This window comes from Pempheris klunzingeri, chromosome 14, assembly GCF_042242105.1.
Source record: "Pempheris klunzingeri isolate RE-2024b chromosome 14, fPemKlu1.hap1, whole genome shotgun sequence".
Taxonomy (NCBI): Eukaryota; Metazoa; Chordata; class Actinopteri; order Acropomatiformes; family Pempheridae; genus Pempheris; species Pempheris klunzingeri.
Genome location: NC_092025.1, coordinates 19,116,421 through 19,140,680, shown reverse-complemented (window position 1 = coordinate 19,140,680; position 24,260 = coordinate 19,116,421). Strand labels below are relative to the sequence as shown.

General features: G+C 41.9%; 2 protein-coding genes across 2 annotated transcripts; both read right to left on the bottom strand.

Annotated features, from left to right (window-relative positions):
- Positions 1–837: 837 nt before the first annotated feature.
- Positions 838–4,366, bottom strand: camlg (calcium modulating ligand). Its single transcript, XM_070843950.1, has 4 exons — positions 4,103–4,366; positions 2,257–2,720; positions 1,956–2,021; positions 838–1,428 (listed from the first exon to the last, which is right to left on the bottom strand). The coding sequence occupies exons 1-4, from the start codon at positions 4,251–4,253 to the stop codon at positions 1,237–1,239; spliced, it is 873 nt and encodes a 290-aa protein (XP_070700051.1). The 5' UTR covers positions 4,254–4,366; the 3' UTR covers positions 838–1,236.
- Positions 4,367–5,631: 1,265 nt separating this feature from the next.
- sec24a (SEC24 homolog A, COPII coat complex component) lies at positions 5,632–24,032 on the bottom strand. Its single transcript, XM_070843370.1, has 23 exons — positions 23,681–24,032; positions 20,369–20,977; positions 18,504–18,668; positions 17,252–17,314; positions 16,358–16,524; positions 15,592–15,779; positions 15,130–15,232; positions 14,150–14,276; positions 13,276–13,385; positions 12,994–13,106; positions 12,479–12,597; positions 12,072–12,127; positions 11,554–11,760; positions 11,262–11,385; positions 10,408–10,566; positions 10,093–10,266; positions 9,895–10,005; positions 8,392–8,567; positions 8,090–8,227; positions 7,767–7,871; positions 7,406–7,498; positions 7,124–7,227; positions 5,632–6,949 (listed from the first exon to the last, which is right to left on the bottom strand). The coding sequence occupies exons 1-23, from the start codon at positions 23,739–23,741 to the stop codon at positions 6,835–6,837; spliced, it is 3,387 nt and encodes a 1,128-aa protein (XP_070699471.1). The 5' UTR covers positions 23,742–24,032; the 3' UTR covers positions 5,632–6,834.
- Between the last annotated feature and the right edge of the window lie 228 nt (positions 24,033–24,260).

Below are 24,260 nucleotides of genomic sequence, written 5' to 3'. Positions count from 1 at the left end.
CAGAAGGTCTGAATCTCGAAACTAATCCCAGAGCACAGGTTTGTCAAATGCTCCTAAAAACTCTTTGTAATGACACTTTTGTTTAAAGGAAATGTTTTGCTGGACCTCCATGATGGTTACAATTGGACACACAAATGCAAAGCCTCAAGGTTTTTACCACTAGGTTTGGTTTGAAAGCAGAGTGAGACTGTGATGGACCATCTTAGAATGTGCCATCCTTCACAGTTTATGCGCTTTGGAGATTATTGGGATTTTGAGGGACTCGGGGCGATAATTCAATATTATTAGTGTCTATCACATGTCTGTAAATCAGACAATGACAATATCTCGGTATATTGTGTTGCCTTTTCTCTTATTTAAAGCAAATACAAGTTGATTTAAGAAGCGCTAAAAATGCCCTTAATTTGCCTGTTAAGCCCAGAATAACATGGTCGCTAATGTTATAAACAGATATTACTGTGTCAGTGTTCATGTCTCTTCTTTAATCTGTGCTACTGCTGCACTACCTTTTAACCTACTTTGGTTTAACGGCTCACCTCGCTCCAGTGATGTACAAGTGTACTCCAGGATGTGCGAGTACATCGTGACATCGCTGTGGGGTGTGGTTACACGAAGCATCAACTTACTCTAAAGTTTTCTCATCGTCAAGAGTTTTTCTGATCTAATAGTGGATGAGAGTTCGTTGCATTGAACAGCAGTTTGATTAATATGTGTGATTAATATTATCCACCAACATCAGAATTTTCAGGTCTAAGATGTGACGTCAGTTTCTAAATATCGCCCAGCCCTTGAGGAGCTCCAGTCTTTCCCGCTCAGGTTAAATTAATCTGTGGCAGACTGAACCGTACTGCTGTCCACTCTTGAATATGACATTTACCATTTTCTGCGTTAGACCTGACAAACAAATATCACTCAGTACATTCTTCACACAAACAAGCGTATACTGTCCATCTGTCTCTCGGGTTCAGTCCAGAGAAACAAAGACTTGTAACAAACTCCGGACTCTCTGGTCACATGTGGCTTAGCCTTATTGGAATCCTGAAGCGCTGAATAAATGAGCAGCCGCCCAGCTGACGCGTGACCCCGATCACAAAGGCAGCGAATATTCGTTTCCCCGACTGTCACCGACGAATCCACGTCGGCCGATGTAAATGGCCGAGCCTTGTTGCTATGGGAGACAGAGGGAGGGGACAACAAGAAGGGGGAGGTCGGGGTTGCTGAGACGCTCCTGGTCCATCAGGGAGTCTCTGAACCAACGAACAGCAGGATCTCGTGCGAGATGATGAAGGTGAAGAAGTAAACGCAGAGGTCGGCAAAGACGTCGCCCATCCTCCTGTAGGTGTCCATGGAGCGGTTGATGACCTCAGCGGGGATGCCGGACAGCAACAGGGCAGCGGTCAGCACAGTGGTCTGGGCCTTCTTCTCCACCTGCAGCAATAGGAGTTCTTTTTCACTATTTTTCTTTCCTTTTTAAAGGTAATCAACCAATTGTTTAATCAATAAAATCCCACAAAAATGTCGCACAAATGATAGATAGTAAAAATTCAAACATTCTAAAAGCCAGAACCAGATAAATAAAACAAATTTTCCTTGACGAAAGATTTAAATTGTTAGTTTGATTTTTGGTTTAGCTTAACATATACTGGGAGCATCTTCATATTTAGGGCGCAGACACGGGAGTGGTTTCAATCATCTTATCAGACTCTCAGCAACAAAGCAAATAAACACTATTTCACTATTCGCCCTTTGGGATTATTGTGGCGATATACTTTTCATAAAAAAATAGCAAATTATCAATACAAATTAGCTTCACGTGGATTATTACAATAGTATTTCTGGGAAATCATAGTTAAAACATAAGAATCTGAATCCAAATCACACCGTCTGCATGCATGCTGACTTTGAAGAAGCATAACAATGGGAAAGGGGTCAAAAAAGATCCAGTGCAAACTAACCTTTGGAAAGTATTTGGACAATCCCATGTAGGCCAGTTCGAGGGTCAGAAATGGAGCAAATATTGACTAGAGAGAAAAAAAACATGAGACACATTTAGTTTCTGATCTGTAGGTTGATATCAGACGTCAGCAGAGTGCATGGGACATATTCTCACAAAATGAAATCAAAAAAACATGCGATATGTAAATGACTAAACTCTGCAGTCTCTGTCTGTACTGTGTGTTAGTTTGAGTAAATGCTCAGAGATAAAATACGATCAGAAGTGAAAAGATGACGGGTGTCTTCAGCGAGCAGACTCACCAGATACTTGCAGACAAACACCCTGACAAAAACAGCGAGGAGGATGCTGCCGATGAGCCTGAAGACTCTGAAGGGATCAAACTCCTCTGAGTCAGCCCCTCCGTCCTGGGCCGGCTTCTCATTGGCCAGCTGACCCCGCAGCTTCATGGCATCGTCAAAGCGGGACAGGTACTTCTGGAGGCCTCGACGCGGGGAGCCGCTGACGTCGTCCGACGCCCGCTCCCCCCTCGGTCTCGGCCGGACCCCTCCGATGTCGTCTTCCAGAGAGCCGCCATGAGGCTCGCTGCAGCCTAGCAGGGGCGAGCCCCTCCTCTCTGGGGTGGCGCTGTGGGAGCGGCTGCCGAGCCCCGAAGCCTCTGGCAGGAAGGGAGACGGTCTCGGCGAGGATGAAGATGACGACCACGGCTCCGTCCTGTCGAGATCGAGGTGGAAGCGGGGTTCTGTGGGACGCCGGGACGCTCCAGCTGAGGGTGGAAGACAACATCAAGTCTATGAAGCGTTTAACTTATTCATTAAATGATCTACTCCTAATCTCTCAAATGTGACAATGTGCTTCTTTCCTCTGTTTCATATCGTTGCAAATGTAATATCTTTATGTTTCGAACTGTTGGGAAGATCAAATAAGAAATATGAAGATGTCACCTTAGGATTTTATAGATAATCAATCATAGAAGCATTTGGCAGATTAATGGCTGCAACCCTACTTTCGGCTTCAGTGTGTTTTTACTTCAGAACAAAGTGAGCACTGGGCTGCAGTCCAGGTGTTACATGAAGCTCCTTTCAGACTAAGAACCATGAGGACTCAAGATGCTTGATTAGAATTGATTAGAATCAGTTCTAATCACACTCCCTCCCTCTGCAGCTGTATGAAAAACACCTCTGCACACCCCAACAGTCCGACTCCGCTGAGAAAGATATCATTTCGCCTTAACGCTCCGTTATTGCTTATTATTTAGTTACTTCAGGCTTTGCAGCAACCAGCTCATGAGGGTTCATGCTGTGTGCTTCTGTCTCTGTTTTCTGTTTTCTTCTCTCTGTCCTCTTTTCATTCATTCTTGGTCCACCTTTCCTCCATCTCTCCTGGCTGCACTCTACACACTTCAGATGTTTTAGATCTGGATCTTCATCCCCCCAGAGATTTGTGTGTCTCCCTCTCCCTCTCTCTCTCTCTCTCTCTCTCTCTCTCTCTCTCTCTCTCCCTCCTCCCTCTCCCTCCCTCCCTCTCTCTCTCTCCCTCCCTCCCCTCCCTCTCTCTCTCTCTCTCTCTCTCTCTCTCCCTCCTCCCTCTCTCTCTCTCTCTCTCCCTCCCCTCCCTCCTCTCTCTCCCTCCCCTCCCTCCCTCCCTCTCTCTCTCCCTCCCTCTCTCTCCCCCTCCCTCCCTCCCTCTCCCCCTCCCTCCCTCCATCTATCTCTCTACCTCCCTCCCTCTCTTTCTCTCTCTACCTCCCTCCCTCTCACTCCCTCTCAGTGTTTTTGTGTCGTCCTTCCTCCTATCAGGATAAGTGATGCGTTTGAGCTTGTTTGTGTCACAAATATTAGTTATATATCCAAACATCACAATTTGTCCCAGGAGGCTTTACAGTCTGTGCAGTGTTCTGTCCTCACACTCTCCATTCGGATAAGAAAACCTCCCCAAAAACAAAAGGGACAAAATGGAAGAAGCATCAGAGGAGGACTACACATGCTACAGACATAGTCAGTGCAGAACATGCCAACAAAACCACAGTACATACAAATTATCATGAAACATATGTGCATAACATAGATCCAAAAGGACTAATAATAAGGCTAATAATTTGGTCATCCTGATTGTCCATGTAGTGGTTTTATTCTCTATACAGCATACCGTTGTTTTCTGACTCATTTTTGGCGAAGCCCACGATTCTGTGCATCCTGTCCTCTGAATTGAGGAGCAGCTTTCTCCTCCGGATCTCTGCTCTCCTCTGCGCCGCAGACAGACTGGCCGCCTTCTCCTCGTTGGCCTCCCCGGACTCCATGTTGAAATAAATGAAATAAACTACGAGGCAAATTCACAAATAACATGCGATTTGACAGTCGACAACACAAAAGCCCCTGCTCACTGAATTAGACGGTAAACATGACCGAGCGTTGTCTGGCGAGGACGCACAGTGATGACGTCGCGGCCACGATGACGAGGTGGTTTAGGGGTTTTTAAAGCCCTCAACGCTGACTGGCAGGAAACAAGCCCTCTTAACGTGTTTGACGGGATCTGCCTGAGTAGTTATGTACTTCTAGTGCATCTGCAAACACAAGAGAATTAAAAAAACAAACTCTAAATCAGCAAGGATTAATGGGCCTTAGGCTTGGAGCCAGCACTAGAAACATCTATTTTCACTTTATCTAGAGATAGTTTTCTTATGTAATGAATTATTCCTATTTATAATGTCAGAAAATAGCTAAAATTTCCAGCAGTTTCCTTCAGTCCATGCTGATGTCTTCAGAGGTCTTGTTTTGTTCGACCATAAGCTCAAAACCCAAACACATTCAGTTTACTGATGGAGGAAAACCAGAAACTATAGAGGCAAAAAATATGCATGGTTGATCCCGTTTGATTTGATTTTTCTGTGGTTTACACATATGATCATAGAAAATAACTTTGCACATCCAGAAAGTTGCAGCAGATGTCTCTCTATTTACATTTGATACCTTCATACCTTTTTTGCTTTTAAAATTGACTTAAACAATTAGGTGATCACCAAAATGATTGATTAATTTTCAGTTGATTGACCAATCAGTTAGTGTGTGCACCTCATGCCTCACCTCACCTCACCTCACCTCACACAATCCAGTAACTCCAGTATATTTTTCTTGAACAAGCTCAGTCAGACTTGTTTAATTCTTGTATTGAAATGAATCAAAGCTTCTTCTGTCAGGAAAATGAGGAGCTGACAACCTGCACACCTTTACTAACGTCTTTTTAGCCCAAGTAGGGTCCTAACTTGGTTATTGTTTAGGTAATCCGTACGTTTTCTCTCTTGACGGGTGAGGTCACAGGTCCTTGGTGTTCAGATCGAGGTCGAGTTGCAAGCCTGACTCATGACTCGAGTCTAAACCATGTGACTCGAGTCCAGACCTCTGTAGTTTCCTCTGTACACACACAGGCTATTTTTATTTTCATCAGTTCTTTATGAAAGACAGTTTTTTTGTGCATGAAGATCAAAACATATTTGTAAGTTTCTAAATACATGTTTGCTTTTATAATACATAGATTACAAGCTTATGAAATCAGACCAAAAAAAACCTTCAATTCATGCCTAGTCAAGAAAAAAATTGACTATCTTGGTCCATACTCTGTTTTGTAGTCTTCCTTTTCACTGAATAAACACTGTTCACCCACCAAAACACAAAACTACATTTAAAAAGTCCCAAACATTTTATTTTCTTAGCATCATTTCACCATGTTTATACTAAAATCAGCATTTCTTCACCTTTATATAACGCAGTCTTTTCAATATACAAGTATCAATAAGCATGATTAAAAGATCACAATGGCTTTGTTATGTCTGTGTTAAAGAATTTCCCATATCCTATTATATTAAAATATTTCATATATAGAGTCTGTATTTGAACAGAGGTTTAATAATAAAAAGTGAGTTCCCATACAAGGCAATTATAGATTTTAATCAGATTGGGAGTCTCATAAATTATTAGATTATCCGAAAAAAAAAAAAAAAAAAAAAAAAAGAAACAAACAGAACAGCAATGTCATCAGAGGTGTTCTGAATGTCCAGAGACAGAAAAGGTGACAGAGTTTCTGAAGGACAGATCAAACCAATGAAAACAACTTTCCACTGCCAAGTCCACACATTCAAGGCAGCGATGACGGCAAAGGTCGATCCACCTTCCAACAGCTTTAACATTTTACAACAGAGTCTACGGATTTGTTCGAACACACAATTATAATGACTGAGAAATAAAAAGCACACGTTCTGTCCTTCGGGTACGATATTAGAGTGTTGTTAGAGTTCAGGTGCTCCTTATTCGAATACTCCTGGTGACACCCAATAACAGTCTTTGAGCGCAAACATACTACACATCCTCACAGACAGTCTTGAGCATACATACGAACATACATACGTTTGCCTTGTAGTAAAACGCAGACACCTGTGCTTTTTGAACAAAAACACGTCACATATCCGTTTGCCTGGACTGTATCTGAACGATAGCTCAGTAAGATAGCATTGTTCTATGAGAATAAACACTGATTCATTCATTCATTCATTCATTGACATTGGATTTCTCGTTTTTTCTCCTTCCAACGCACTGCTTCAGCTGGGTAAAAAAGTGCCAAATAAGCATCAGAATCCATTCTTTGTCGTTCTCCGTCCTCGCAACTGTCACATAATTTTATTTGAGTGATGCTGCACGTCAGTTCAGCTCAGAAGCTTTTCCTCAGAGAGATGGTGCACCGCAGCTGGAGATGGCGCAAGAGGCAAATCCTCGAGTCTGCCTCCCGTTGCTTTCACGCATACACACAATATACAAACATACGCACACGCTCACACGCACACACTGATACACTTCAGTGTTTCTTCGCCTCTGCAGTCCCACTGAAGACTATTTGGAGATTTGCTGTTGGAGGTGAAGCAGGAACTCGTAGTACGACAGGGCCGACTCTGTTCGGTCCTCAATCATGCTCTGCATAAAGGTGGCTTTCAGCTGGCTCTCGTCCCTGAGAGTCAAACGATAAAGAGCGAGAAAAAAAAGTCAGCTGTAGTTTGCGAAAGAGCTCTTTCATTTTAAAGCGCTGGCAGAGGGAATTCAAGAGTTTTGTTTTATCATGGAAACCCCACACTCTTGCTATTTGATTCTTTACTTTCTTATACAGGATGTTGATGTTGCCCACCTGATGATACGCAGGGAGGGGAAGAACGGCCTCTGATCCCTCAACCAGCCAATGAAAGCTCTGGTTCTTTGTGACTCGGCAGTGTCCAGCTCTGGGAGCACATACTGTGAGAGGAGAGCGAGCGACAGTCAAGTTTTTATCATTGGAGTGGAGAAGTGAAACTGTAGCTGTACTGTGTGTAGGTTAACAGATGAGTCATTTGTTGGAGGCAAAGTGGAGGATTGAACAATGAACACAAACAGTGTTTCATAAGTGTGGCTGCTGCAACATGAGGTTTCCTACCAGGTTATCAGGCACGGCAGCGTAGTTGGGAACTCCCAGGACTTGTGTGAGGAAGTTGGGGTTGCAATTCCGTCCAATCCACAAATACATCACCTTTTGGAACACAATAAGGTAAATATTAAACGTAAAAGTATTATAGTATGAGAGCTACGAGAGCAGTGTGAGCACACCATTACTGGGTGCTTGAAATGTAAAAAGATTAAAACCGAAGCTTGTACGAATTCCACACTAGTTAACTGTGCCCCTTCATAAATGTGGGGCTGTCGCAATAATTGCAAAACCATGTCAAATCCTTAAGTGAGACAAAATACAGCAGCTCTGTATTTTTGTTGTTGTGAGTGTTAATAGCATGGCTTTGTACCGTTCCAGCATCCATGAGGAAAGCTGCCTCCCTGCTGAGCTTCTCCACTGTCAGCTGCAGCAGTCTGGGCTGAGGGATGGTTCGCTCATTTATGTTCAAAGCTCCCTGAGGGTGCAAGAAACAAAAACAAACAAAAAAAAAAAGAGAAGATTACTCAGCAACATGGAGACACTTCAAATAAATGTGGAAAATATTGGAATGACTGTTCAGGTTCACCCACACCTAGACTGAATTTAGAGTTTTAGCTGTTAAGGACTAAAAAAACAGTCCTTAAGCAAAACAGCTTATTTCCACATATTAGTGTGAAATTTCATCTTCCTCACCTCATCGGTCAGATCATCCACACGGTACAGAGCAGGGTGGATCATCAGCATGGCGTAGGCCAGCGGCTGGTACTTAAGCTGATACATGGCATATACCCGGTCATCCAGCCTGGTGCTGGTCCCCGTCCTGAAGGATTTCTGCAGGGTGCACACACACAAACATGCGAAAAGGGATTTGTAAAGGCTTAGCTGTCACAGGATCCTGGGAGTAAAGCGTGTTATTCAATTGCCACAAAGTTTTAATTTTAGTGGCTTGTGTTAAATCAATGAGTAAATTAACCAACTCTGCAATAAAAGCCAACCTGTTTGAGCAAGGCGAGGATGTAGAGGGGGAAGAGTCTGAGGCAGGCTGGGGCCAGCAGGCCGGGCTGCTGGATGGTCAACACAGACTGCCGGTACGACATCAGCGAGTCAATGACAGCGTTGGTCATCGCATCTCTGGCATCACTCAGGCTGGCCGTCACTGAGCGGTCCACAGCTGGAGAGAGAGGGACGCATCGACAGTTGTCAGGAGGAGTCACAATCTCAACAATTTAAAACGCTGTGTGTAGGACTTTAGCATTTCTGACTAACCCCAGTGAGAGTAACATTAATGACAGAAACACACAGACCTCATCAATGTTCAACCATTTGTCCAATTATTCTGGAAACAACTCTCAGAATTTGAGAGAAGCTATAATTACGTACAAATTGTATGTATAATGGCTCTAGGTGAGAAAAACACAGACAAGGAAGACACAACATTTCAATGGTGTCTCTACAGGAAGGGAGACTCATGAACTGTTAACACTGCCTAGTATATAAAATCTATGAGGGTGTAGCAGGGACTGAAAATCAGTGATGGTGTAAATGGTTGGACTCTGTATGCATCCCATCCCATATAAGGACCAAAAAAAGTTTGTTGTTATCAATCTGGTGGGATTGCAGGTTTGAAAATTAACTTGATCAAGTTTATTATTAACCTCGAACTTTGAACAAATGTAATTTATGGTAATTTATCTGTACATTATAGCTTTTTTTTTTTTAATTTCAATGTAACTTTGCAATGAGCAGTTAAAAACAGCTGTGGGCTTTCAGTAGAAGTAAGGCTCAAATGACAGTGGCAGAGCCACTCTGTGCCAGATTTTGAAGAAAGCACAATATCAGCGTCTGGTCTCTGAGTGACTGTGAGATGAGCCAGGACAGATCAGACTGCTCAGATGGTTGCTAGGTAACCACAGCTGCGCCACTCATCTCCATCTGTCAGTGGTAATATCGGCAAAGTGCATGAAAAGCCTGCAATGATTTAATCTGTAGCCAATGAAAAGACTGTTTACTGCAACAATGAAGAATCATTTCAGAGTGATCCTTTAAACAAATCCAAGTTTGCCCATAAGTCTTTACACTTACTCAACTCCCACTGAAACACACACACATCAAACTGATGCCTCTGTTTTGGAGGAAAATATGCACTTTGAAAACATTCGTTATATGATGTAATTACGTATCCAGAAAAGTATCACTGGCAGTATCACATCAAATTGTAAAACAATACTGAGGGTAATTACATTAGATGCTATTGCAGGTATGCCCTAAAAGCAAATCGTATGACATGACCTTCTTATATATGAATTGCACAACCCCAGTGTCAGTGCTCATCTAAGACAGTCATTAGACATGCTTCCTTTAAGACAAGGAGTAGATTTAATTTTAAGAATTTGTAACTTGGTAATCAATATTTTGTAGAAATATCATGAGACACAATTTATTATTTCAGAGTATTTTTTTATGCATCGCCAAAAGGTGTTATAAAGTGTGCTACGTACCCATGCAAGCCAGCAGACCAGACATGGCTTGAACATCAGCACCAGCGAAGATGTCAGACAGAGAATTGACCACAGGGAGACACAAGGTGTGCACACGGATCCTCCTCTCTCCTGTGAGAGAAAACACAGATTAATAATTCTTCCTAAGTTTCAAAGTGACTTTGAAAAAAAAAACAACCTTGCCGTGTATGTGCGTACCTTTGCTGGACGTATAAAGCAGTGCGGCCTGGAAAGAGACGACTTGCATATCATCCAGGTTTTCCTCGATAGACATCTGAACTGCAAAGCCAGCGTCTGGGTTCACGTTGGGAAGGGACAACAGATCTGTGGAGCGCACAAAGAAGTTTCCGTGGAACGTGTGGATGGACAGCCCTGCAAAGAGACAGACACACAAAATCAATCAAACTGGACCAAACTATAGATGTATATTTACATAAAACATATTTTTTAAAGTGCTTTTCAACACTGATGTTTTCAAAAAACTGGTAATGTATATTAAGGTCAATGTTCGACCTTTGGTGCAGCGTATCCTCATGACGGCCTCGAAGCCGACCTTCCTTGTTAAGTATCTCTTCAGATCCTTCTGGAAACACTCCACCTGAGCGGGGTTGTGCTGGTGGTGGTAGGAGGGATAGTAGTAAACGCTCCCTGCCGAGTATCTGGATATGCAGCCTGGGAGAGAGAGAGCGAGGGGGCACACAAGGAGATACTGATTGTCTTGTTTTTCACATGAGTAAGATAGATTCATACCCAATTACCACTTTCCCCGCCTGTGCTTGCAACTGGTGCCAAAAAGCTGGATATAAAAATCTGATTTTAGCAACTACTGATGACATGTAAATGTGTCGTGTTTTCCACTTATTCTACTGACTGATTACCCGTGTTTTTTTAGCACTCAGTGTTTTGAAACCCAGAAATAAAATGATTTGGAGCAACATGTTCCACCACTAGATTTAACAAGCTTTTCTTTCCTTAGAAGGTTTTTTTTGGTTTATTTGGAAAAATAAGTCCTGTGTTTGCCATAAGCCTAAAATAAAGATAATAAAAACAAATCCTAATATTGTCTCACAATAGTATCATTGTACTATTATTTTTCCCTGTTGTTTAATAGTGCCGCTGGAATTAATCCTTAAACCCACTTCTGGTTCCCTCATCTTGAAGTCAATGGATTTTTGAATTGTTTTTGGTGAGATAAGGCCTGTGGTTATCACAGCCTTAAACATATTTTCATGTCTTGTTCTAAGAAATAAAATGTGCCAATAGTTTTTTTTCAAATTGTGTGGCTTAGTGGTGGTGTAGTTGGTTTATATCCTCCCTCCCTCTTTTCTTCTATGTGCCCTCTCACATCCATTCAGTGTAGAACTTACCAAGTGATGCCAGGTCGCAGTACTGAGAGCTGAGCAAGAACAGGTCAACCGCCACCTGCAGGCCGGAGCAGTCCAGAGCCAGCTTCTTGTAGAAGTCTGTCGCTGGGGATAAGTGCTGGATGTCCTGAAGGAAAACACCGAAGGTGGTACTATGAGCTCAAAATGATAATTTAGAGCACTATAATGTTCATTGTCAACATTTGTATTTCTATTTATGAAAATATTTAACGCCTGGTGTACACTAAACAGCTCCTCAGACCTTCATTCTGATGTCCAACCTCAGAGATCTTACCTTGGCAGATGCCCGTTGGTTGGGGTCCTCTCTGGACTGGAGTGCCCCCACACCAAGGTTAGGCAGCTGGGTCTGAAAGACAGACATGCGCCCCCCAGTGGGCGACAGCAGCTTGAAGGCCGCTTGCAGAGCTGAACCCAGGGCAGACTGGGTCTCCATGGTCTTTTCAAATAAATTAGGCAGGCTCTTCAGCAGATCCTGCACAAGCTGAAAAACAAATACAGGCAGTGAGTCTTATTTTTCTGACCCATTATTGATCCCTGAGGGAAAACATTTATTTCTCATTTCATCCTTCTTCCATATGAAAGGAGGTCAGAGCCCCAGAATGACTTGAGTTTCTCTCACTCTGCAGTGTGGCAGGTTTAAATAAACAGTAGTTATTAATATTAATTCCTACATAGTGTAAAGAAATAAAAAAACACAAGACTAACACAAAGCCTAGAATTTATAAATGTGACAAAATAACGAAATGCAGTTAATCATGTAACTCTGGTTCACAGCTTTAATCATGGTCTTACCTCTTTGCATTCATTGAGGTTTACTAGAAGGCTGTCTGGTGTTGGTAAAAAGATATCTGTAGAGCACAAAATGTTATTCTTCAAACAAATATAACAGTCATACACACAGTGATATAATAGTGACGAGGCTCATTTTAACAGTGCATTTACTATGAAATTCATTTCATTTAAGTAACATAAACTCAGAGCCATTGCTTGTGGTGTTAATTGGCCTGTGGCTTATGGTGTAGTTAATTTACCTAAAGCTCAAGTCCACCAAAACATAGCTTTCATGTTTACTGACCTCTAGATAGCTTATACATTTATTATTAGGTCTGATTAACTGCTGTAAGCTTGCAGCTGGTGTCCAGTTGCTGTAGCGCGGAGGAGAGCACCCAGAGTGACTTTTGCGGTCAGCCGTGTCTCACCTTCGATGTCAGACACGATGAGCATCTGAGGCTGGGAAAGTCCCTCCTGTAGGTTGTAGAAGTGGATGGTGCTGTCAAAGGTGATGAAGCCAACCTTTGTCCGCGAGTCTCCAGGAAGCCTAGGATGCAGGCACACACACACACAATGAAATAAAGCTAGCCATTTCAGCATTGCAGTATGAAGTTAAGCTACTTCTGTTGAATTAGATTACTTCACATTATGACAACAACAAAACTATTTGCCCGTATTTTGCCCATTTTGCCAGTTCCTTGCAGAATAAAGATGACTGCTGAATGTGCAAAAAGTGTATTTACAAATGATGAAATAACTTCATTAACAATCTTGAGTATGTTGGTTTATCTAAACACGAAATGCTGAACATTTAAACTGAATTTCTGTATTGTCCCTCTCTACAGTTGGAGGCAGTGCGGGAATTTACATTAAAAAAAAAAAAAAAAAGGCCCTTCTGTCTGCTCAACCTCTCCTATAAAAGGAAATTGAATGTTGTACATACGCATTGATGTTGTCCAGCAATGACTGGCAGAACACTTTCAGGTAGCCCGTCTCCACTGCATTGTGGGATACGTCAAGAACGAAGAGGTAAACAGCAGGCTGTGGTGGCCTCAGCTGGGTAAATCAGGAAACATTTGTCAATAAAGACTCACTGTCACAAAAGGAAACACCATCACATTAATACTCACATGGAAGATTAGCTGCTTATTTGTAATAAACAGAGAACGCAGGTAACTGATCAGATCCTAAATGGGACCACTGTAATTAAGCAGTTGAAACCTACCATGTATTCTGAAGGAGCAATAAATTCGATGGTGGCGTTCTGGACCTCGGGCCTTTTGTGTGGCTCTCCGTACGATCTGCTGACTGGGTTGTACATAAATTCCTCTGGAACTAGACACAGAGACACAAAGTCTAGTGAACTTACAGGATTATATAGTGCGCTATGTATTTTGTGTGTAATTCAATTTTCAGCATGAAAAAAAGCAAAGAGGAGTAAAGAGCAAAGAGTTGTAGTAACATTGTATCTTGTCATTACTGATGTTTAATTACTATTAAGACCACAGTTATGAAGGTGAGAATACGTATTGGGGTTGTGGGGAGTAGGTGTATGCAAGATATTAAATTAATTTATAAATGTCATCGGCTCTTAATGCATTCCTTTCTGTGTTGTATTATATATAGTCATCATATGATCATTTTAAAAAAGTGGATTTCTTCTTGCTTTTTCCTTAATCTAAACATATAAGATGCTCTGTGCATCTTCACTTGCAGCTTCTAGTCCTCCTAGAATAATTTAAACACAAATTTCTCCTGTTACACTGATCCCGTCTACCCTGAAACCCAAGTGTCGGGTTCACCGTGTCTGGTGTTCATGCAGCTAAAAAGAAAAAGAAAAAAATACCATCTTACCAAAGTAACTTCTGGCTATCAAAAGCCAACATCAATATTTTATGTGAATGTTGCTTAAAAGGCATAGTAGCTTCACATTATATTATTTAGGTCATCAAAATTAGCTTGAAATTTGCCTTGAAATTCAAAAGCTACTTAATGGAAATACTGTACGTTTTGTTGCTAAGCTGTATTATTTTGGACCACCTCCAATGTTCTCCCTCTTTCAGATGGTCACATCTTATCACTCCTCCTGCATTTCTTACCATCATTGACCCGATAGCACAAGTTGCACTTCCACCTCCTCTGGTCCAGGAAAGAGACGAAGGGGTTGATGTAGGTTCTGCAGGACCGACACCTGACGATGGTGCTGGATGTCACCACAGGAAGTTGCTGCAAGGAACACAAAATAAACCACAGAATAAAACCAGCCCTTTGTGTGATAAATGCCTTCAGGCAAACTAATTTTCTGGGTTGCAGTTTGTTGTAACAGGCTTTTCAATAAAGACTTTGTTGCTGTCCAAGTTGTGCAACATCTCTGTTGTCTGTGTCCTCAGTAAAAATTGGAAAAACAAGAATCTGCTCAGACGGATTTTGCCCATAGGTGTATTCAGCCAAATCCTTTTCTGAACAAAAGCATCTTATTGGATATGAGTCTGTAGATGATTTTGAAACTTATTGCTAAGAATTTCTCCTGGCATTACCGTCCTTCACATTAATACAATTAACAAATATAGATTGGCACACCCCTTTGCGCTGCCTAATACTTCTAACAGTGAAGCAGCAGTGCACTTTCACATCAAAAAAGGGCTCTGGATTGCTTTGCTTAAAAGGTATTACTCACTGTCCATCAAGGGAAGAGAGGCGGATTATTAGTAACTTTTCAATATTATTTTGAATTTGAATTTATTTGAATTTATTTTATTATTATTTTCATATTGATTTGAGTCACTGAAGTTCCTGTTAAAAGTTATTCAAAATGTTTACGTACGAAAAAGAAACCAGGGGAATCAGGCTGAGGAGTCAAGGATGCAAAATAGTGCTATGAGGTTTCCTTTTATCCCTTTACACTGATGCCACAGATACACTTTTCCCCTCTGATGTCTCAACATGTAAAAACTAGTAAGGAGCTCGATTAGGTTTAAATTAGATTCTTATAGAGAGCCGACAATAACAAGGTTATTTAAGTTCATGTAAATGTACTGCCTGGTGTGTGTGCACATCAAATATTGAACTGAGGTGTTACCGAGAGGTCTTTGAAGGGGTGGAGCAGCAGGCCCAGCGGCATCTTGGCTTTATTGAGCAGAGACTGGGTCTGAGGGATGCTGGTTAGCGTACAACGAAAAACCCTAGAGAGAGACACACAAACACATTAGTTCACAGTACTTAAACTGCATGAAGAGATCCTGTTGTACCCAGTATTCACGTGTCCCAGGACAGTACAGCTGACCCAGTTAAGTAAAATAATTAATTTGTAAGTGATTATTTGGGGGGTTCATCTTCATTCAGTTTACTCTATAATGTAGTGTAAAATGCAAAAATTCCTACTTAATGTGCATTTACTTTACGGAAAATTACATAGTATATGTTGTGAAAAAGTGAAAGTGTAATCACTCAAGATCACAGTATCATCTGTTTTAAAGGATCATAACTTAATTAGAAAACAAGTTTAGACACATGCTGTCAATAGAAGTCCACCATGGCTTACTCTGGGTTGCAGTTTATTTTCTGCAAGTCTTGTGGGAGGCAGGGTGTCGGGATGGGCAACGAGGTTGGTGGCAGCAGGTTCCTCTCCTGCAGCAGGTTGACCACTCTGAGGGCCTCTGGGGTGCTGGACTGGAGGCTCATGGCTGCAAGGGACGGGCTCAGCTGGGCTGGCCCTGGGCCACCAAGTGGCTGAAGGAAGGGAAGAGCAAGTTATTCAGCTGATCTATTTATCAAAAACCTCTGAGAGCCAAATGATTTGCAGTGGATGGCCACCCATGCCTTGATCGCAGGTTTAGATAGCTGCTGATAAGGATTTAATATTTTCTCCAGAATTTTTATCTGGTCAAGCGCAGTCAAGGTGCAAACAAAGTCTCTTAAGTCACAGATGAGACAGATTTCCGTGTGTTATGTAACAGGCAATCACGCCAATACATCAGCAAACCAATGTCAACCTGGTCCCCAAAAAAAAGTGATTTGCTGGCATAAACTTTTTGTTTGCTTTGTTAGTAAAAGCTTTTTAGTTCTGATAACAAAACAAATACAATATTATGCAGATTCTGTGTTAAATCAAACAAACTGCTCCACGTTTTGTCAACTTTGCTCCTAGAAATGCACAGAAGATATTTCTGAATCATGGCCGAAGATTTCCATATAGGTTGGTCAGACGGGAATGGCAGAGCACGCCGTTCCACAACCATTAAAAATGAGCGGTATATGCAGAATGCTAACAGTACTCAGTCAGTCCGTGGTTTTGACTCCACTCTCACCTGCTGGTATGGCTGAGGTGCTTGAGTGTAAGGCTGCGTGGCGGCCTGCATCGCAGGGTGCATGGGGGAGGTGGTGTTGTGGGGAGCTGAGGTGTTCTGGTACCCAGGGGGGAGGGAGGGGTAGTGGCCCAGGTGCCGACCAGGCGGTCCAGGTTGGGGCAGGCCAGCTGTGGAAGAGAAGGCAACAGAAATGAGTAACTGACTAACAGGGATTACTGATAAATTGAATTAAATTATACAGCTGGCCTGATTCCATGTGTTTATTTTCTGCAGACAAAGCCAATGAAAAGACCAAACCCAACAATACATTTAGGCGAAGTGGTTTTTAGCTAACATTACTGAAACATTAGTAAATGGTGTGTTTGTTGGAGACTATTTTCACCTGTATATCAATACACATTTGGTGGCTGACGACTATTACAGCAGCACAGGGGTGTACATGGGATTGATTCAAAATAAACAATAGCAGTGTTCATGGTAAGGAGGGAATGTGTCACCTGTGTGTAACGGTGTGGCCATTAATGGGCTTTTGGACAAAAATTGGAGGTCTATAGCTTAGAGGTATAAGCTAAAACAAATAAAAGACCTGTAATTGGTAGCAGCATACCAGAACAACAACCATTGATGGGTTTTGTGGGAGCTTAACTCCTGTGAGATTGTGTATTTAGTCATTAGTACAGTAAAATCAATGCAGCATGTCATATTTTGTAAATTATTTTATAAATAATTTAGAAAAGGTTGTGACACAACGTGCAAGCAAATTAAAGACTTTTTTTAAGAAATGCTTTGTCTCCTCCAAAGTGTGTGGCTGCTATAAAACTCTACTTGGTAAACCTAGACTGTACATCTGGTTGGTGTGAAAAGAATTCAATATGTGGCAGAAAATAGCCTTACCCATTTTGTTGTCAACATGATTGTAGCTGTTTGGTGCTTGTGGGCCATTGCCAGCCACAGTTCCTGTTTCAAAGCAAACACAGATGTGGTGTGAATAATTTTAGTCACACTTTTTGCCATTTCTATCCCAGTGCGCTAACCACAGGCAATGGATATGGAGTCTACAGGAGAAGATGCATTCAACATGGACAAAAAAGGAGCACAGAAGAAAAAACAAACAATGATGATGCAGATGATGAGAATTTATGTATGGTGAATATTTGAGGTAAGGCAAGAGATACGTTGAGAAGCAACCAAACTACGAACAGGATATATTCCCAGGGATGCACTTATACTAAAAAAATACGGGGCTAAAGCAGCACTAACACCCAGCTACATACACACATGTTATAAAGATCAAAGCAGAGCAACTTCACCAATTTTCTTATTTTCTGCATTGCTTTCTAAAAATAACAGGTTGAATGTCGGTATCAGCCGATTCCCTAGAGCTTCGTATTTGGTGTAAATGTAAGGGATGAAAACAATAACTAGTGCATCTCTAGATCCTATGAACAGCACAGAAAGGACAGGATGGAAACCACAGCACTGACACAACAACTAACAACTACTGACAGATTTGGCCACACCTGGACATTCAATATCCCCCTCCTGGCAGTTGGGCTCAGTGGGGGGCAGAGTGCTGTTAACAGCGCTCCCACACTGAGCTGGCATGTAGGGGAAGGAGGGGAGGGAGGGAAACAACGGAAGGTGTGAGAAAAAAAAATGGCTGGCTTATAAAAGATCATACAATTACAGACCCAAAGTAATACATCAATCAATCAATCAATCAATGACGGTGTTCTGATTTTATGATCACACAGAACCACAAGGTATTTGTATTTAAAATGTCCCATTAACAAACCACTATACTTGCCTAACTTTTGAGGAAAATGTTTCCATTTCCACAAGCCTGTTAACCGAGTTAAAATATACCACTTTGGTCTGAAATACTAACTCTACTTCAGAGACTGGTCATGTTGTCCAATGGAAAACCACAAAATGAATTATTGAGCTCATACCAGGTGCCTTTAAAGACCACTTCTAATAAACGAGTTGAATATATATAGAAAGTGATGCAGCAAATATAAAGAAAGTTGGATGTGGCAGTCATTAGTATTGTTGCCATTATAGGTTGCCATGCCCGAGAGCAAAGCACAAAAATGAAATGTGCCAAGATTATTTAAAAAAAACAAAAAAAACCCCTCAAATTTACCATCTGCCTTGGGGGGAGGAGGTGTGGCATTGGCCATTGGGGGTCCAGTGGGAGGTGGCGTTGGTTTCATGGTTGGTGGTGGACCTGTAGGTGGGGGGCCATAGGGAGCTCTGCTTGGCTGGTATGCGTGAGGAGCCATGGGGTTCATTGGTGGAGGTGCAGTGCCTGGTGAAAAACATCAATAGCAGTGATTATTATTGTGAATGAGGGGAAAAAGCAGCAAATCTTCACATTTCAAAAGTTGGAACCAGCAACTTTTTCACATTTTTTTAATAAGTAACTTCAATGAGTCACAAAGTTGTTGATGAATCATTTTTCAATCAACTTTTTGTGAGATGATGACACATGCTCAGCACACTGCAATGAACTGCATCATCAATTGCATAATCTAAGCACAGATAAAACTTATCACGAAGTTGTGTTGCCAAATATCATGTAGAAGAGACATGAGGCATCACTGATGTGTAACATTATAAGCTCTCACTGGAGGTGACAACAGCTGGTGTCACTACTGACCCACAGTCAGTCAGCTAACTGGTCAGATTGAATATTCTCATGGAGTTGTATTTAACTGCCCTATGAAACGTTCAGCAGCATAACAGAGCCAAAACTCTTCAACAGATTATTAGCAGTAGCTGGTTAAGAAATGCAATACTTAAGACTTCCTTGTGACACGTGATATTTCAAAGCAAGAAAGCAGTCAACAGAGTACACATTTCCACAAACACCTGATCATTTCTCCTGTTAGCAGCTACTTTCACTGTCACCATTGTACTGGGAAGATGTGCCCTGATGGTGCTGCTGGGGGAAAGGTCACTAAAATCAAGTGGATTCTTCTTCTTTAGAGTGTGAAGGTGAACAGTAATTTTCAAGCCAATCTGATCATAAGTTTGTGAGAAATGCTACAAACAGACAGGCTGAAGCAATCATGTGACCTCTGCTTCTAAGCAGAAGTACTGTCTTAAAAATGGTTAATTAACAAAATCATTCCAGACCCTGTGGCCACAGATTACACAACCAACTTCGATCGCGCTCATATCACTTCCTGCAGAGAAAATGTTAATGACTAGTTGACATATAAAGTTACTGAGATTCTCTCTGGTGATCTTTTGTTTTGACACTGTGAGCTAAATACTTCTCAGTGGAGACAACTCTCAAACTCTCTCAGCCAGAAATTTAAACTACTCCATGAATCTCTTAAAATGTTACAAATGCTTAGTTTGTGTGCGCAATCATTTTAGCAATATAACCTGCCCCAAAAACTGAAATTAAACTATAGCTTTGTCCTAAAAGCCACGTCATGTTCCTACGCAAGAATCACATTGGATACAATAAATTTCTCATTTGAACTTTGTACCAATCCAGAGTAAATGAGTCTCTGTGCCTGGGATAAAGCCAGAGGCAGCAGCCAGCCAATGTAGGAATGTGTTCAGTGTACGAGCAGAGGGCAATGTTCAGCTCCAACATATCAATATTCTAGATATCCGTATCTGCAACACATGTCAGTGAAAGAAGATGGTGACAGGAGAAAAAAAAACAAGACACAATAATCGTGCTATTAAAAAGTTATTGGAAGATTACAGTGGTGGATATTTAAAAGAAATAGTGAGTTTTTCCAGTGATTAACTGATGGGGAGCCTAGAATTAATTGGCTAGAGTTCACAGACATTGAAACCTGAAAGGGTGATTCATCTTTTTATTGAATTGCTCCAGGGAGTGCCTGCATCATTAGTATTTCATTTGCTAAATCTGGGAATTGCTGCTTTTTCTTCACATAACTATTTAACCCTTCATTTGAAAATAAAATTGTTTTGTATATCTGGATGGTACAGTCGGGACTTCACAGAAGTCTTTTGGTTTCCTACCTGGTTGGGTGTATCCGTGCAGAGAGGAGGGAGTCATCCCTGGGCGTGGGGGCTGGGTGGCACTATGGGACACATGGGCTGGTGGAGCAGAGCTGTAATCTGCCGATGACGGTGGCGGCACGGTCGAGGTTGCAGCAGGGTTCACATGGTTAGCCATAGGGCCATGGGGAAGTGTGCTTGTGGAAGTGGGTGGCCCCATTGGTGGGGGAGCTGTGTTGTACTGCCATGCTGGAGCCATGGGCTGCATCTGCTGGGGGTTTGAGTAGTAGCTACTGGAAGATACAGCAGGAGGGGGAGGTGTGGCCTGTGCGGGTGGCAGCCTTGGACCAGGGCTGGGGCTGGCAGACTGAGGAGGGGTATGGGATGGAGGACCTCCCATTGGAGGCCTGGTCAACAACGGCTGGCCTAGAGGGGCTGGGTAGGAGGTGGGTGGTGGGCCAGGCTGATAGGAGCTGACTGGGGGAACGGGCTGGTATGGCCCAGAGGGGTAGAGTCCAGGGCCAGGGGGTGCGGGAGCTTTGGCCTGCATTGGATTGTAGGTTGGTTGGTGAGTCATGCCATAGCTGACCCCTGGCAGCTGCTGCAGGGAAACTGGATTCTGTGACGGACCTGGAGACGAGGGGAAACGCAGGCATGTTAGAGAGTCTACAGGTCTATGTTAATATGTTTTTACACATTTTTCACATTTTCAGATGCCAGAATTTGCAAAAGGATTGAAGTTCTATGGGTTATGGACTTGTCATGCTTGACCACAGCCATTATGAAACTTTTCTATATGGTTTTCTTGCATGTGAAAGCTCAGAGGCCAAGCCATTAACTCCACAGACAGATGAAGTCAACAATTTCACAGATTCCATGTCTGAAAAGGGCTTTTGTTTGTGGTTCAAGTGTCATTTAATTAACGCAAATCCTTGGGTTTAAATCTGAAGCACGGTTCAAAATGGTATATGAAAAACAGATGGCACAGTGCTGGGAGTGACGTCATGAAGGGGAAACCAATCAGATCTACTAAATGACCAATGAAGTGACAGCTCAGGGTCTAATCTCTTTACCTGGATTTAATTCACCATGATCTGTCCTCAGTGACAGTGAGTGAAGGGCTCTTAGACAAGTCTGACTTTACATGATTAAGTCGTAGTTAAACACCACATACTGTCCTCTTTTTGAAATAGCAGATAATGCAAACTCTTGCCAACAGCAAAAACAACAGATCTATTGTTATCTACTAGTCAGTAGAAAAAGTAACAAAGAAGTGGGTCAGAGTGGCAATGTGTTACTGAAATAACAATCAAATAAGAAACAGGTAACAGTACTTGAACTGTAGCGTCAGTGTACCGTTGTTTGCACCATAAATGATTACATAATGCAAACAGATTCACTTCTATCCACTTAGTCCTGCAATACGCTACTAGAAGCACAGCTAAGTCAGCGGAGTGAGAAGGGATTAGAAAACAACTCTTCTCAATGAGCAGAGATAGATGAAGGCACATAATCCACCTCAAATCTTTGTACTTCCTGAGAGCTGGGAAATTCTAAGAACTAAAGCTCCTACTTGGTCACAGCTCTTGTCCGATCAAACAGAAACCGGTATGGAATCAGATCTCTAAGCCAATGACAAAAACACATAAGTAAAACAAGCATAACACAAATCATTACTACTGTAGTCATATTTCATAATACTGATTGTGGGATTGCTGAGAAATCTAACCCCAACCCTAAAGCTGATCATTGCTGTTCAAATAGTAGAGATTAAGGTTAGAGAAATAATGTAATTATTACCACAGCTTGTCATAATTTCAATCCTGTACTGCCAGTTAAGCTGTTTTGTTAAATGCTTATCAAAAATGACTTCAGGTTCTAGCAGAGCATTGCAGATTGATCTTTGCCCAATTGGCCTCCACGAGATCAAGTGAATGTTTGCTAATATGCAAGTAAATATAAAAAAATATATAAAAGTCAATCAAGTTTGAACTTTTGTAAAGTTTGCAGCAGGTAAGTTCATTACAGTTACCTTCAGTCTTTATACAAGAGGCTTCTGGGCATACAATGTTGTTATAGTACGCACATCTCATTAACTAGATATGACATGTATAAATATTTTGATGTGGCACTACATAAAGGATGTAAACACTAATCAATTTCTCTTGATTGATTACAAAGATACTTAGTACCTTTTGAATTGATCAATCTCATTGCAGATGTCCCATGATAAGAATTATTTTACAAGCATTGTTCTGAAGACTCATTGTATCCAGCTTTACACTTTCATGGTTAGTTTCTATCGTCAGTGACACATTGTCTGCAGATTGATAAGAATCAAAAAAACAAAGGTGGATTAACCTCATTTTGTGACGTTTCTGATTCAAGACAGATAGGAATAAGACAAAAGGGGAACATAATGATCAGTTAGACAGTGTTCAGATACATCGTTACCTACAAAAAAACACAGGAACATTATAAACTCAAGCTGCGCTTGCTTCATCTGCACAGTACAAGACAGCTCCTTTGATACAAGAAGAGAGCAAAGGCTACAAAACAATCACACTTGTATCATCTGTCATGAGAATCCGATAGAAATGAGCGACTAATCTGAAACTGAAGGAGGTAATTGGCTGAGCCTGGAGAAAAGTCTGCAGTGGCATATCTGGATCATCCCCAATGTGCCACATGTACAGTAAAACGTAGGATGCAAACGTGCCCGAGATATTTAGCAAAATAAAAATCATAATTGCACAACAGTGCCATGACTAATAGACCTGGAGATTTGATCATTCACTGGCAATGAAACTAAGGGAAAGGCAAGTCAAAGCACGTTAGTATGACAGTGGGAGCTCTGGCTGACCGAGTGGCTTGACAGGAGAATAACAAGCGCTAAATTGACAGTGTGATCATATCATCACTGTTATGTTTAAGCGGAGAGGATGCCACAACACAATACCTATCTTAAAAGTTACGATACCTGTTGACCCTTCAATTTGTCAACCTGTTGGTTTGCCGAGGAGGCATAACACTGGTTACGTTCAGTTAGCAAGCCAGCTATGGTTACCGTAACGCTGGCAGCTATTATTGCCATGTTAAATCAGTACGTTAAGTTAGCACAGGTCAGGATTAATCGGTGTGGCTGTATCTGACAGCTCGCTCTAGCTTGGCTGCCTTAAGTTACAGCGTTACTTAGCAAGCCTGTTAGCTAATAGCCCACAGAGACATGATCCAATAGCTGCTGCTGCTAATGTTAGCTTGTCACTGGCGAGTTTGCTAATGCTAGCTACTTTGCCATGAACTAACTTTACTAACATTTGAAGAGTTACTCACCATTAGCGTATGCTTGTCCTGTCCCTGTCCCATTCTGAGAGTTAAACCCCGCCGTTGACATCTTGAAATAGACACCAGGATCTAAATTAGAGGTTTTGCTTGGTTGGCGAATAGGCTAGCTGCGTCTTTAGCTAGCTAACTAGCTCGCAGTCGCGGGGTAACGTTTAAACCTGTGGCTCTGTTGATGCGGCGTTTAGTCAAAGCGGCGTCCACGGCGATGAACTAATGTCTTTAAAAAAGTTAATTAGCCGACTTGTTGGCGAATCACAGGGCCATGGCTATTGCCGAAACCCCGTTCAACTACCTAAGGGTTAGTAACGACAGGCCTTGTCGGAGTAATCGTGTGAGACACTTCTCCTCTTTCACCGGAAGTTGGGATCACCCAACAGGGTCGACGTAAAAATCGTGGGGCATGCGCAGTATGTACACGTGGCATTTCCTCTGGTGCTCTGGATTTTCTAGTGTACTGGAAACAAGAGCAGAGTACAATCTCCAAAATTCACGTTCATTAACTGTGTTTTTAAAAGCATGTGCTCGTTTAGTCGATTTGTACCGGTACAATATCCCGTAAACTGTGCAT

Excerpts from the sequence above, each read along its gene's own strand:
- camlg (XM_070843950.1), bottom strand. The coding sequence starts at position 4,253 with ATGGAGTCCGGGGAGGCCAACGAGGAGAAGGCGGCCAGTCTGTCTGCG. Across the intron at positions 2,721-4,102 it reads AAATGAGTCAGAAAACAACG|CTGGAGCGTCCCGGCGTCCC; the intron begins GTATGCTGTATA and ends TTCCACCCTCAG. Across the intron at positions 1,429-1,955 it reads TGTCCAAATACTTTCCAAAG|GTGGAGAAGAAGGCCCAGAC; the intron begins GTTAGTTTGCAC and ends CTATTGCTGCAG.
- sec24a (XM_070843370.1), bottom strand. The coding sequence starts at position 23,741 with ATGTCAACGGCGGGGTTTAACTCTCAGAATGGGACAGGGACAGGACAA. Across the intron at positions 11,386-11,553 it reads ACCAACGGGCATCTGCCAAG|GACATCCAGCACTTATCCCC; the intron begins GTAAGATCTCTG and ends GTTTTCCTTCAG. Across the intron at positions 7,499-7,766 it reads TCCTCATGGATGCTGGAACG|GTGATGTATTTGTGGATTGG; the intron begins GTACAAAGCCAT and ends GTGTTCCAAAAG.